General features: G+C 40.3%; 1 protein-coding gene across 8 annotated transcripts in view; it reads right to left on the reverse strand.

The window, feature by feature from the left end:
- Positions 1–15817, reverse strand: part of kif1b (kinesin family member 1B) — a 54509-nt gene extending 38692 nt beyond the window's left edge. For all 8 annotated transcript variants that reach the window (XM_068334704.1, XM_068334695.1, XM_068334658.1 and 5 more), the window contains exons 1-2: positions 15560–15817; positions 14219–14372 (exon numbers count right to left, since the gene is read on the reverse strand). In XM_068334704.1, the coding sequence (XP_068190805.1) occupies positions 14219–14324 (106 nt within the window). In that variant the 5' untranslated portion in view covers positions 14325–14372; positions 15560–15817. The remainder of the gene's footprint in view (positions 1–14218; positions 14373–15559) is intronic.
- Between the last annotated feature and the right edge of the window lie 324 nt (positions 15818–16141).

The raw sequence follows: 16141 nt of genomic DNA on the forward strand, positions 1-16141 counted from the left end.
GGATAAAAAAACAGGTGGATGATGATGGGGGGGGGGGGACAGACAAGAAGACTGACAGCGCTTAGAGCTGTGTTCTAGTAGGTTAAGAAAAAGTTTTCTTTTACCCTATGAAAAGAAACTTTCCAAAGACGTTTGTTTTTGTTTTGCTAGCTTGGGAGTTTCTATTTAGCGGTAATGTATTCTGTGTTTCCGGCCGAAGCAGCTCTGATGACATACCATCATGACAGGCATAAATCGATTACTGAGCGCGCAAAATCCCATGTAGCACAGGTAGGCTAATCACTGTAGCTTGATTACCTGCAGCCAGTGATGGCTAAGGGGGGCGTGTAATCACGAATTGACACAATGTGTCAAACGTACACAGTGATTCGTGTCTGTTCGGCTGAGACAAAACACCGAACACAGGGGTTCGGTGAGACCGACTCACTGAAACCTTAGGGTTCGATCAAACCCAGGTTAAGAACCACTGGTCTAAGGGAATCGTACTTTTGTATTTAGAGTACTAATGGTATATAAATGACCTGAAATGGTGTTTATAGATTGAAATTTAATAAATACGTACAATTCAGCTTACAAACAACCTCTCGGAATCAATTGTGGTCGTAGGTTAGGCCTACCTGTACCAAGAACATTTGCTTATTGACTTGTTAACAAAGATGTCTGCTGCTTCCCACCAGCCTGTCAGACAGTGTACTGGGCTTTCTGACTCACAGGCAGCAGAGCAAATAGCAGAGAAGCAAGGGCAGATGTCATACATCTGGTGCATCTCGAGTTTTGATGCCTGGAGGATGAGGTGAATTTCATCTCTGCCATCTGATACAAGCTAAAACAGACAGTAGTGCTTTATATCTTCTTGCATCATTCTCATACTTGTCTGAGTCACTCAACTTATTTGTAACACTTGCACCTGCACACCACACTTTCAAAAAAAATCAAGATAGTAACATTCCCACTGCAGTCACATATCACTGGACCCATACCACTGGACTTAAAATGGCAGCTCTAACCTGCTGTTTGATAAATGTCATCACTCTGTCTTTCTCAACCATAGCAACAGGTACAGGACCTACTACAGGATCTAGTTGCCATAACAACCCCAACTTGGCAAAGATGGGGAGGAACGCGGCACACTAAGATCTTTTTTCTCTCACCTCAAGCTTTACCCATGAATTCCCTTTAGAAATTATATAGAAAGATGTACACGCAGGTTTATGGTCGACTGAAATTAATTGTCAAGCTGACTTCCGTTTAGGATGCTAAGACATGGAGAAGGCATTGCAAGAAACACTAGTCAGACTCCACTACAAATGGGACCCTGACCCTTTAAAATAGTAGTACTGTATTGAAGCACAAAACTAAACAAACTTTTTGATCAAGGCATAACTCTCAGTTATCACCAACGTACATCACCAAGCTCAAAAACTTCACCTTATCTATCAAAATGTAATAAAGTGGACTCTTGTCAATATTTCAATTAGAAAAACTGATGACATGCAGCACTGTATGGACAACTATGTTGGAGTCCCACTTATCTCATAGTCAGAGGGCTATGTAGAGTGGACAGGCAAGCAAATGACAACTAAGGATACATCCAAGTGTATTTTTGTACAAAACGCAACAGCAATACATTTTCAGTTCCTGTTCTTCAAAACAGTGAAAAAAAATAATGCTGTAACTTTGCAGATGTTCTGCTCCGCCTGCTGTCGAAACAGATCTCACCATATCTCTGCAACATAGATCCTTCTCTGCAATAAATTATTTGTTTACACCAAATGAAACAGTACCACAGTTTGAAGAGTCAAGCAGCTCCAAGAATGTGAAGTGTCTCCCCACTTCAAACATATTTTAGTTCATTTTCTTGCTTCATTTACTCAGTTGTAACAAACTGCTGTAAGTCTATGATTGTCGGCCACACAGGTAACACATATATCGTATACTGTATATTAAACAGTTGTCTGCATTAGTTACTACCTCTACTGGCGTCTCACCACTCCGCTGGTTGTGGCCGACAGGAATTTTATGCTCCAGTTTTCAAACAAGGCTGTAATCCCACCAGAAAAGCTAAGACGCCCATCTGTAATTAGGTTGTTAGGGGATCTCTGAGCACCAGATGGAGGGTAAAGGTTAGCCCTGTGCACCTGAGATGGACAGATGAGGGCTCTTTAATGGCTGAACCACTCGTTCCCAGTAACCCTCTGAGGAGGGCTGTAGTATGATCTGATCGATGCCTGGCTGACATCACCAAAAGGAGATAAGGTCATTAATAAAGCCATATGTAACGCATGTAAAAACATTACTGAGCTGAAATGAAACTTTGTGTGCTTTTAGTGTTACTGAAGAATTTTAATTTAATTTTAATTAACTTATCATACATAAAAAAAGCAACTCAAAGTGCTTCACAAGATAAAACGTGAAAAATTAATGAAACATACAACAATAAAAGATGACACATATAGCCCCCTCCCCGCCACCCCCATTCACACACACACACACACACACACACACACACACACACACACACACACACACACACACACACACACACAAACATCTGCACACACGCCCACAGTCACACATACAGTAAGCAGACTGTTAACATGGCTATGTGAAAATTTTCCCAAGTGTGATTTTATAGTTCACATTTGAGAAATGACTTTCCACAGAATAGACATGTTGAAAACTTGATGGTCATCAGGCAAGTTTAAGATATCAGAGATCTGTTTACTGCTTCTTTGACAGTCAACATAATGATCAGTGAAAATGTGTCTTATTTGTACACATAAAACTTCCAACAACACATTTACAATGCGCTTCCTGCGTATGGAAAAACATCAAACACAAAGACTACGGGTACTCAGAAGAAAGTAGATTAAAGGGTGTCCATATGCACGGTGTTGAATGACAATTACCGTATTGGCCCGAATATAAGACGATCCCGATTATAAGACGACCCCCTCTTTTTCAAGGCTCAAGTTTGAAAAAAGACTTTTTGAAAACCAAATTTAATTTTTATAGAGAAAATAATTACAGTACATCTGAAACAAATGATTATAACAATACTTTATATTCGAGAGAAAAACTGTAGTGCAATAAAATAATGCAAACTGGTTTAAACTTGAGAGTAGCCGAGATCTGTCATGTCAGAATATTACTCCTCACAAAAATCCACTGCCTCGCCGTGCTCAGTGTCACTGTCCTCACTCCAAATCTCTGGCTCCGCTGGCTCCTGCCATAGCACATCATCCTCACTGCCGGCCAGAGCATTTGATATGGAACATTTTTTTGCATCGTAACTTCTCCTCAGCTGCCGGTTAACCTGGCCGATCTTCGACCCACTTTTCTCCAGATGGTCGCTATGTTTCTCCATTTTCTGTTGTCTTTTCTCTTAATTTTTTCTCTTTTCTTTCTTATCGCTATTTTATATTTTTCTTCTTCGTGTTACCGCTATTTTTATTTTTCTTCTTCGTGACAGGGGTTCGCTTTGGCCTGGGGAGTTAGTTCAGCATTCGCTTTAACGGTATCTGGCGCCATCTAGCGTTGTGAATGGGTATAATGTCTAGACCCCGAATATAAAACTACCCCCACTTTTTCAGTCTTATTTCAATGCAAAAAACACTGTCTTATATTCGGGCCAATACGGTACTGTACAGGTCCTTCTCAAAAAATTAGCATATTGTGATAAAGTTCACTATTTTCTGTAATGTACTGATACACATTAGACTCTCATATATTTTAGATTCATTACACACAACTGAAGTAGTTCAAGCCTTTTACTGTTTTAATATTGATGATTTCTGCAAAAAAGAAAAACCAAAAATCCCTATCTCAAAAAATTAGCATATTTAATCCGACCAATAAAAAAAAGTGTTTTTAATACAAAAAAAGTCAACCTTCAAATAATTATGTTCAGTTATGGACTCAATACTTGGTCCGGAATCCTTTTGCAGAAATGACTGCTTCAATGCAGCGTGGCACAGAGGCAATCAGCCTGTGGCACTGCTAAGGTGTTATGGAGGCCCAGGATGCTTTGATAGCGGCCTTAAGCTCATCCACAGGGTTAGGTCTGGTATCTCTCAACTTCCTCTTCACAATATCCCACAGATTCTCGATGGGGTTCAAGTCAGGAGAGTTGGCAGGCCAATTGAGCACAGTAATACCATGGTCAATAAACCATTTACCAGTGGTTTTGGCACTGTGAGCAGGGGCCAGGTCATGCTGAAAAATGAAATCTTCATCTCCATAAAGCTTTTCAGCAGATGGAAGCATGAATTGCTCCAAAATCTCCTGATAGCTAGCTGCATTGACCCTGCCCTTGATAAAACACACTGGACCAACACCAGCAGCTGACATGGCCCCCCTGACCATCACTGACTCTGGGGACTTGACACTGGACTTCAGGCATTTTGGCATTTCCTTCTCCCCAGTCTTCCTCCAGACTCTGACACCTTGATTTCCAAATGAAATGCAAAATTTGCTTTCATCCGAAAAAAAGTACTTTGGACCACTGAGCAACGGTCCAGTGCTGCTTCTCTGTAGCCCAGGTCAGGCACTTCTGCCGCTGTTTCTGGTTCAAAAATGGCTTGACCTGGGGAATGCGGCACCTGTAGCCCATTTCCTGCACAAGCCTGTGCACGGTGGCTGTGGATGTTTGTACTCCAGACTCAGTCCATTGCTTCCGCAGGTCCCCCAAGGTCAGGAATCGACCCCTCTTTCTCAGGGTCCGTCACCTCTTCTGGTTGTGCAGCGTTTTCTGTCACACTTTTTCCTTCCCACAGATTTCCCACTGAGGTGCCTTGATACAGCTCTCTGGGAACAGCCTATTCGCTCAGAAATTTCTTTGTGTCTTACCCTCTTGCTTGAGGGTGTCAATGATGGCCTTCTGGACAGCATTCAGGTCGACAGTCTGACCCATAATTGAAGTTTTGAGTAATGAACCAGGTTGGGAGTTTTTAAAAGCCCCAGGAATCTTTTGCAGGTGTTTAGAGTTAATTTGTTGATTCAGATGATTAGGCTAATAGCTCTTGTAAGGTACCTATTCGTGATATGCTAATTTTTTGAGATAGGAATTTTGGGTTTTCATGAGCTGTATGCCAAAATCATCAATATTAAAACAATAAAAGACCTGAAATATTTCTGTTGGTGTGCAATGAATGGAAAATATATGAAAGTTTAATTTTTATCATTACATTATGGAAAATAATGAACTTTATCACAATACGCAAATATTTTGAGAAGGACCTGTATATACCGTACTATGTATACTGTAAGTCTAGGCTTGCTGTTGACTCAACTAACCTTACACCCCATCTATTGACCACTACCCCAAGAGAAAAATCAAAGCCTTCACAGCTCTAATTCTGCGTATCTTCATGCAACATTATAAATAAACACCTGCGCCACAGTTTGTTCAAAAATGGTGAAGCAAAGCAGAGACTAACATGAACCAACTGTTTGAGAACTGCCACAGAAATGCTGAAATGCTAATATGGTTTTTAAATATTAAATAGCAAGCATAATAACTGGATGGGGTGTGCTGTGAAGTGGACACAGAAATGCTTGGCATGTTGTATCCATGTCTATGCTAGTTCATGTTTGATGGCTCAGTTGCCACGGCAGCGGCACAGGTGACAGAGTTGTCACTGGAAGCAGCTCAAAGCTGAGGGCTAAAAGTGGGATCTGAGTAGTGCCGTCTACATATGATAAACAGCTGAGCTCGTCTCAGTCACAACACACAACATGCAAACATTTCCAAAACAGAAACCCACTTCAAGCCTGGTATCTTGATTACCCAAATGGATATAATTGCCATGGAGATGACTTGTAGGCTGTACTTAAAAAAATATACTAACAGCAAATTTAAAAACATCTGTGTAAAGTAATCCTGCTAAAAAAGTACAAAAAAACTTGTCTAGCCAGGAGATGGTGGTCCTTCATGAAACTACAGCAAAGTTTCATTTAACGACAGCATATGCTTGTATACCGTTAACATAAATTTAAAGAGCAAAAATAAGCAAAACAAAATATAAAAGAAAACTTCAGTTTCTGCTGAAAGGGTTGATCACATAAATGCTGTCCCGCTGGGAGAGAAAGGAGTGGAAAAAACACAGGAAGACACCAGAACAATACACTGAATGTAGGGTACTGCAACTGACAACAAAGACTGCAAAATACATTAGGTAACCTGTTATGACAAGGCTTTATATGTCTAGCCTTTCTATCACAATAGCCCTTTTCATACTGTCATACCCTTGCTCACCTTTTTAGAAACAGTGATCACCGCTTTAAAAACAAAAGCTATTATTTTAATTGGAAAGCAAATGAAGTCAGTTTCATGAAAATTGCTCTTTTTAAGAAACTGGACAGCACTGCAATTTTTTTGTTTAAATAATGAAAACTGAATTGCTCTTTAACTCAGCATTCAACAACCTGATTGATAATAAAGTTTAAAATACTTGATTTTTAGAAGTTGTGTAGATTATTATTGTTTGAACCAACTCCTACTAGCAAATGGTAAAAAGTACAAACTATGTCTAATGTGAATGTGAAACTAAGCACCAAGAAATCCACCAGAAGATGCACACCTTTAGGGTCCTAAAAATCATGAAATGGATTCTGTCTTTCGAGAAGATGAGAATGGACTATTTATGCTACATACCGGTGTAGAGATGTGCAGAAAGTTGAGGGTAACCAACCTTACATGCCCTTGTTGGAAGGGGCATAAAAAAGCCTAATGAATTAAAAGGGCTTTAGATTATATTGCCAGTCCAGCTACAAATCAGATGGAAGGGTGCAGACCTGGGCCTATGTGCCAGCTGTTCCAGCTCTGACTGTCTATTTATACAGCAGCAGATGGCAGCTAGTGCTTCGCATGCCGACAGACTGTCAGTGACAGGAAGGATTGGAGAGATTTCAGACGCCCAAGCTTTCCACCAAACCGGGCCACACCATATATTCATTCAGGCCCACAGACTCTGATAGCTAACTAGGTTTTATGAGTAACTTTTGATACTGATAGCTCATGGAAACAAAATAGATCCAATATCACAAAGACTAGATGCAGGCTTCGTGAAGCCACCAGACAAGGACCCAACTCAAACGCAAATATAGAACTTCAACAAAGAAACAAATATCAGGCAGCCTCGCAGGTGATGACATGGGGGGTGGGAGGGGGACTACAACATCACACATGAAATGAGAGCTGAAAAATGGCAGCAAATATTCAGACAACATGCCATGGCTCAACTCTAAAGCCAAGTACATCTCATCAATGTCTAGACAAGTTGACCTCACAGACAGCATATGAGGATCCTAGATGTTTTTTTGCCACCAAATGCTAGTAAAATGATACAGAATCCTTCTTAAGGTAATTCAGCTGTTTCCACAGCTCAGAGAACTCCCTTTTTATGGAATGGGTCCAAGCAGGATATTTTACTGCTGCTGCAGGTGCAGCCTCAAAAGGCCAAAGGTCTCACATCCTGTGTCATGGAAAGCTATGGAAATGCGTCCACAGCTTTAGACTAGTCTGGCATTTTCCAGTTCAAAAATAGCACTTAATAGACTGACAACTCAACATCGCATGCGTGAACCTTTACACAGAACACTTTGAGGAAGTGGTTCTACATTTGCCGCATTAAGAATCAAAAACATCAAACATGCTAAAGTAAAACATCCAAAGTTTGCATCTTGGCTGTGTACAGAAATCCAGAGCACCATAAGCTCACAACTTGCCCCCACTTTATAAGCATTGAAGTGATTACTTCCACTATTACAAGAGGCTACGATTCCAGGAAGCAACCATTTCTTCCATCTATTGATATTTAAAACGCATAATAACGCCAACTCTCCACAATTTTTACTCTTATTTAATAATAAGCATCACATGAACCACCAAGCTTCTTGTGCCTGGACAAACAAAGATCTCCAGTTTGCCTCTGAATTCAGCCCAAGACTGTGGGAGGAAAACAAATAACACAGTCTGGGAAAAGAGTCCTGTCAGTCAGGGAGCAAAAACTGAAACACACGTTCGCTTCCTGAATGTGGGAAAGTCCAGTCGATTCACCCGACAAAGGGTAGGTAAGAAGAGCAAGCCAGAAATACCAGAACTTTAAAACAATCACACACTATAGAAAGACTTTAATTCGCTGTGAAATGTGTAGGAACTCAGAAAGTAATACTGAATAGAAAGCTTGAATAGGCTCCTCTTGTAGAAAGGAAAAAAAGCATTACGCTTTCAATACATTTGTGCCATTGTGTTACATTGTCAATCATTGCGACCCTTGAACTAGTCTGATGTGTCACCAGACCAACACAGCAACATGTAGTCCATTCATCATTGATGACGCCACTAATTCAATGGATTTGTAAAGTACAGACAGCCAAATGAAAAATAATCAGCTTCCAAAAGCAAATCCCAAAAAGCATTAATAAATGTTTTTTTCTGAAGGCTTCTAGAGTGGACAAATATCACCAATACCAACATCTTGTATGGACAAAATTATTTCGTGCCGCTGGATGTTTGTTTTAAGAGACACGTTCTAGAGACAAGACTTTCTGCAGTAAGAGCACAATAACAACACAAATACAACTATTATAATGACTGCCTTTTCACTGGATTGAATATGACTGGACTCTCCTCATCTTTGGCTGGTCAAATGCATGAGATGCCGCCTCACGCTGTTCTACACGTGAATAATGCTCGTGCATGACTTTCACGGTCTCTGCTGCTGCTGCTGCGTTTTCTTCTCACCTCCCCCCTGGAGTCTGCTCTGATGCCATCGTCTCCTTGAATATCCCCACACTTTCTGCAAAAGGCCCCCCATTTCCTTTCAGCCCCATCACAGTTTGGAATGAAAAGGAAACTGAGACACAACGATCTTAAGTGAGTTTCGCAGTATGACAAACATAATAAAAGGTCATTACCGAAAGTCTACTGCAATTTCACTGCTGTTGCTCGTATGTTAGGGGCAAGAAGTGAAGAAGTGTTAGAAGTGTCAGATCTGTCAGGAGATACTGCTTTTTGTTTTGACTTTAACTACAGGTAGTCCACAAAATACGAGCATTCGTCTTATGAACATTCGTAGATACGAACAACTGTGTGCCACCATATCCAACTACTGTAGTTCCTCTTTCTACTGCAACTCCCACATACAGTAGAGATAGACACGTAAAAGTTACATCACAGTACAGTGCACCCTCGTTCTTTGCGGTTAATGCGTTCCAGTAACTACACGGGATTAATGAATTATGCAATAGAGCAACAAACTATCTTATTATTTATGGTAATTTAAACGTTTATGACCCTCCCCATACTGATATTAAACCACCTTCTATCTGTATTAACTTTTCCCACTCTTACCGACTGTTTAAAGCACTTTTGTGTCTCACGTAAGTCCGAGACTCACGGAACCGAGCGCACTTCCGGATGCCATCAGCCAAAAGAATGTGCACACAGTATCACATGACTGCCTACCAAAAATCCACGATGTGGTCAAATCGCGAGGTTTGACGGGCGAATGCGCACTGTTTTTTATTTCATTATGTGTTGTTTTTATGTCCTGTAATTGTTTCTTTTTCAAAAAAGTCCTAAGAAATAGTATTTTCATATTCAGAGTAATAAGGCTTTTACATGACCTCAAACAGAAATTATAGATAGAAATTGAATACATAAGGACTAATGAACAATCAGTTTTATGATCAGCCACTCGGAACCAATTGTGTTCATAGGTTGAGGACTAACTGTATAGAAACTAAACTAGTCATATTAAGTTGGAAAAAAACAGAACAAGTCATCAGATATACAAATTATACATCCTGAGGGTGACATCATACCTGTCAAATATTAAATTTTCCATAATGTTTAATAACTCCAGATATTTTGATTTACCCAATAGTATGTCGCTGTGGAATTCATGAACTGAGATCATTAATACGAGTTACAAACAAGACGCTAACACAGGGGCAATTCTGCAGTTTACAATGTAACTTAAATAGTATATTGCTAGAGCAAATCAGCATAGCACAAAAGCAAAGAGATGTCAAAACTGCGGTATCTAATGCGGTCACACTCTGGAGTCAAAAGCCAAAACAAATCAAGAAGTTAAGTGAAAAGTCACAAGAAAACCACAAATGGTTTGGTCTGCTGTAAAGCTGCAACCACAGTTTAGTAGTAAAGGAACATCAATCACTCTTTCTCTGATCTCTGCCATATCGAGAAGATTTCAGCACTGGACCCAATCTTTCATTGAAAAAAAGGTTTGGGCATCAATGGCAAAGGCCGTTCTGGCTCTGTGGCAACTTTCAATTTACAAAAGTAAAAGTAATTTTATTTATTTTGAATAACTTGTTGCATGAAAAAGAATTTCACCAGTGAGAATGTTTGTCAGTGCTTCTCTAATTTCTCTATGTTAATTAATTAGGTTAAAGAAACAGGTATCTGCCTGCCCTTCCCTTCTTGTGAGATCAGTATGGAATATTTGAGTCGGATCTAGGAAGGGGGCACATGGACAAATGCTTGTCTTTCCGAACAAACAACATGAGAGGCCATAGGGAATGTAACACCCTGGGTGGGCTTGCATAGGTATGTGTCCACCTACAAGGGTCACAGGGATTATGGCAGAGGCCCGGTGACCTGAGGAAAGCCTGTGGATTACTGGTCTGATTCAGGTCAATCAGCCCTGTCTGCAGAAGGAATGGTCCCTCATCCAAACCATGCTCCCCATCTTAGTCCTCCACGTGTCCTGCTAGCGCTTTCCTCAGTCATCACTATCCATCCATATCAGATGGGTTCACTGCCATTTCCTTCTAGTTGAGCCAATCTCTCCCTGTAGTGTTTTTCTAAGGTCACCATCCAATTAGCTCAGACTCAGAGGACACTCAGAAACATTGTACATGAACAATGAAGGTTTTGATCTTCTGTTTCTTCTATTAATATGGTTTATCCTTATCTCATAGGAAAGTATTACACAACACTCCCTCAGTTCTTGAAAGAAAATTACTCCATCAGGCAGGAATCTCCACATCTCCAATGGTGCAATGGATTCATCATGTAGAAATTGGTTTGGTCCAAGATAATCTAATGCTCAAACAAAGCAAAGGAACTGCTTCTTCATGCACAACCATCTTTGGCTATACATTCATGTATGGCTGCCGAGAAGCTGAAGCACAGCATAGCATAGCATACAGGTTACATAATGAGAAAGAACGCTTCAGGGAACAAATGAAGGAAAGCTTTGGAGAGTCCTGCCGTTATTCAACATTTGAAGCACCACCACAAACCAATGCAAAAGCCCACTGCATCACAAGTAACAGCTTCTTCTAAAAGAAGCCTTTACTTGTGTCCTGCCTGCCAGCACAGGCCTTGGACTCATTTCCTGGACGTCGGATAATCAATTGGCTGCCCTTGTGTTCGCTCCCTATCCTGGACAACCCTTCATGTATGCAAAGAGAGACAATGCCAGACAGCATATCCTGCCCTTGCCCCCAAGCCATCTCCTCTGAATTGTCGACACACACGCACACACACACAGACAACAGAGATGCCCTTGAGTGAATCACAACAATTAGGGGAGTGCCACATCCACACTTCTGCCAAACACCTACAAGCTGACCAAGCAACTCCGTGAACCAAACCATGTCTGTTAGATAGCATTCAGAGCCACCAACATTATCCATCAGCAAAGACAACATAAATACAAAAACAAAAATATACCATATTTAATGGAAAAACGTAAAACTTTATAAAAAGAACCTAATGTGTAACCTGGATTTGAATGGATTATTCCAGGGTACTGGTTTGAAAATGTGATGAAAAAGCACACTGCAAATACAGTATTTTATAACCACCTCTCAGGTCTGTTATTGATAGCAGGCTGTCAAAAGACAGGTTTTTGTTCACTACAACAAAAAGTTGTGAGGAATGAGAGATAGACTGCCTTTGATGGTAAAAAATAAGAAAGTCCTTCAATTTTTGGACTGCATATTTCCACTTTTTTACAAATGGAAATTGAAACATGTTTGATAGTTATGAATACCAACCAGTGTGACTTTCCAAAAATCAATTAATCATTATTATACAGTTTTAAACAACATTATAAATTCCAAAAAAGGAGCAATCTTTCATTAATATACTGTGCAAAAACAATGCCACATTCTTTGTGGAACTCTATTTAACAAGGTAAACTTGAAGATCTTTTGACATCCTAAACCAACATTCGCCAAATTTCTGAAACAAAACAAATTGCTTAACCGCACATTTGATGTTAAGGTCTAATCATCTGCATGCATGAATCTGTGCACATTTCAGCAGCAATACACCATTTATATATTCTGCACCCAAACTTAACAGCATTGTCAGCGTAAACACCTGCAACGAAGTTGTGATGAAGGGTGAGTATGGCTGACTGCCAGCCTCCCTTTCTGCTCTGCAAATCTGACCATGTGATAAGAGGTAAAAGTAGGAAGTGCTGCAGATTCCTTCTCTCCCTAATGTATATGCTCTCACAGCAAACCCCCAAAACACTGCATATTCTACTGCAGTTGTGCAACAATCCACTTGTCACCCTCCACTGCTTCAGAATGACACTGACATAATGAAACCTCCAGTATATTGAGAAAAAGAAATGGAGATTTTATGCCAAGCTTCTCTATGGTAAGATGTGAGTGATAACGGCCAAGTGAAGCATAACAGACTGGGACACTTGATCTTATGGAAGATTCATAAAAGCTTAGTCTAATGAGCCTGATAAGACTGACAGACAGAACTCCAGAAGATAACAGAGCCTGCTGGATGAGCCGGTTTCTGCCATCACATGCTGTCTTCGTTACTGGGCCATCAAATGTTTTCATAAGAAAGTCAAAAAGACTGTTTGCCTGCCAGCTGAAATGGGACATCCTGCAAAGCCAAGAGGAAGGAGGCAGATAGCACTTAACAGAAGCAGATGACTCACAGTCACAAGTAAACAGGTTGAATCACAAGACTACAAAAGACATTCAGGTCCTCTCCTCCTGCTCTTACAATTTCTCCTTTCATGTTTCTCACTGAAGCCACAATTAAAGCAGTGAAGAATGGGTATTATCTCTGACTTCTACACACAATTATAACATTTTTATCTTAGCTACTATTCAATGACCATATTTGTTAAATTAGTACATTTTCAATACAGTTTCCAGGTACATATATTTTAATTATATATAATTATCATTAACCTTATTTTTCAGTGCATCCATTTTTTCAATGGCCAATAACACTTTAAAACATAAGTTTTACAGTATTTCACATATCCTACACATGTAAAAGCCAATAAAAATTAAACTATGAAGCTGCTTATAAAACCTCAAATTTGTAAACAGATGTAAACAGATTTACTTCTAATTCAGATTCAGCCAAATCTGCTGACTCTGTGATATGTCAGTCAGTCATCTTCAGATTACCTCCGCTGTATCCGCCGCAGCGGGTCATGGGGAGTCGGAGCCTATCTCGGCGGCATGGGGCGTGAGGCGGGGGACACTCCGGGCACGACACCAGTGCACCGCGGAGCCACACACAAAGACATACAACTATGATATGTGACCAAAAAATTTGTTTTTTTATTGAATGTCAGCAGCCCTGGAAAACTAACCCACTTCAGTTATTCAGTGAAATGTAAAGCAAAATAAAAGACACAGCATTTTGTAAATGATTAACTTTTGGCCATAAAATTTTACACATCTTTTGAAGATTTTCTTTACGCAGTTTGAGTACACAAAAAACATAATTATCCACCGACAGAGTACAATTATGCACTAAAGTTGTGTAGACTAGGAGATAACATAAGCAGAAACTCGAAATGCACCCACTGATTTTTAAACACCAACTATGTGATAAAGCCTTGCTGAATTGGGGGCATTAGCAGGCCAGGCTGTGGCGACCCCTGGGTCTCTCAGTATGATCCAACTCAGCGTTTCTCACACAGATGCTCGTATGGCATGCAGGCCCCTTCAGAGGAGGAGGAATTTCCCTCTGTAAGCCTTTTATTCTCTTAGAGGCTGTTTGTCCCCCAACCGTCCACTATTCAGTTTGTTCATTCTACTGATCTCTATTAAGACCCTGAAGGAAAACCCACGTGGAAGCATATGAGCTGCACCAAACCTCCCTTAGCACATAAGTCAACACAAATGCAGATAACTGTGTTATTTAAGTTACGGTGTTTCACGTCTGTGTTCTTGCCAATGTGTGACTTACTTGTTGTGTTGCCTTGCATCTGAATAATACATTTTGATTCCTTGCTGATTTCTCTGCTATTGAAGGGCCGAACTCGAACAGCTACTTTAACAGATGCCCCAGACATATTTGCAGTGCAGGATTATCTTTCCAGAAGATTCCTTGTGTATCCCTCCTGAAGTAAAAACAACAAAATTAAAAAAATAATAATAATAAAAAAAAAGAGAGATGATCACAAAGATGTTCGACTGTTTATCCAGAACCCATAATCACAAAATGTAAATCACACATAGTGTATTAGCACCACAAAAAATATCATCACAGCCTAGAGCACATATGGCCGTAAAAAACCAATGAATCACTTGTTATTTCGTGGACAGCAGCCACCCACACGGGAAACAATCAAATTAAGGGTGTAATTACATGCATTGAATTGAAACGTCAACAGGGTGTAATAAACGAGCTTTTAACAAATGCAAGTATATATTGTGTCTAATAATGGGACTACAATAACAATAGATGAGCTTTATTACATTTTTACAAACACAAACAGTTTCCCAGTTTAATTTAAGTCTATAGAGCCTTCCATCCTGCGCCTGGTGACTACCTAAAGCAAGAATCTGATGTTTTTCCACGTCCTGCAGTCAGCCATACTTGTTAAAGCATCCGCCCATGAAATTCTATCTACCCTATTTGGAGAGGTGTACAGTGGGACAGTGAAATCGGTCTGTCTGCTGTATCTAACAATGGTCCTTCTGTGCAGCCAAAGAACTTCAATCATCGTTTCTAAAAAAAAAATTAATCGTCCAATGTGTGGAAGTCGGCAAATCTCCCGCTGCTGGACGTTCAGCAACGCAGACGAGTTGCGTGTTTATTCAGCAGTAACTTGCTATATACACGCATCGTTCTTCGTATATTCTACATCCTAACAGACGATTTGGGGAATTTAGCAATTGTATTAAAGCTCAAATAATTTAAAAACAACACCAAAAAAAAAATAATCAATTTTTATATAATAAGAAAGTTAATATGTGAAATCTTAGCTGTGATGTCAGACTAAGGAACGACGAACTACCTCAACGCTAATGTCTATCTCTGAGATAAAACGAACACTAAGCAACCAAAGCTGAATAATATGCTGCAATAAATCTTGTATAAACTTAAAAAATAAAATTAAAATACTAAAAGAATACATCGTGACCAGACCTGTTAGGGTCTCAAGTCACAGCCAGACGCTCCCACGTCTGTGAACAGCTAAAACAGACACGTTCACCAGAAAACGACTGCCTATAATTTATCTGTGACATTAAATATGTGGGATAACGACAGGAACAATAACGACATTTATTTCTATTTACTCACGTTTGAAGACTCGACCTGAGACAACAGCACCGGACAGAGACGAGAACTAACGTTTAGCTAGCGGGCGTCAAGAGGTGTTGTTTTTTTTTATCTGAATCCGCGAGCATCAAAACTGTTACTAAATCCACTTCCGTCAAAAACACCCATCATAGCAGATCCCTCCGCTGGATGTACTCGCAGTTTCAACCGGTGAGTCCTTCACGAGTTTATTGTCCAGTAAGGACACACCGAAAATTTACCGGACCGCAAACGAAAGAAGAATTGATGGATCGTCTTGATTTGCGAAGAGATTACGTCAACTCCCTCTCGACCACGCTGACTGACAGCCCAGTTATCCAATGAACAACGAGGATCTAGTGACCAATGTTATGTTAAGCCAATACAAACCCTTATAGTCGAAAGTGGGCGGGGTGTATTTTTTTCCTATGCTGTGACGCTGCACTGCAGGATTTCTACCCACCGCTCCCCGCACCGCCGCAACACAGTGGGTCACCGCAAAGTGCGCCTTCTAGCGAGTCAAACTGTATGCCACGACCTGGCCCCTCGAAAACATACCAAACGTCAAATTTCTAAAACAAATAT

This window comes from Antennarius striatus, chromosome 2 (assembly GCF_040054535.1).
Source record: "Antennarius striatus isolate MH-2024 chromosome 2, ASM4005453v1, whole genome shotgun sequence".
In the NCBI taxonomy this organism is placed as follows: domain Eukaryota; kingdom Metazoa; phylum Chordata; class Actinopteri; order Lophiiformes; family Antennariidae; genus Antennarius; species Antennarius striatus.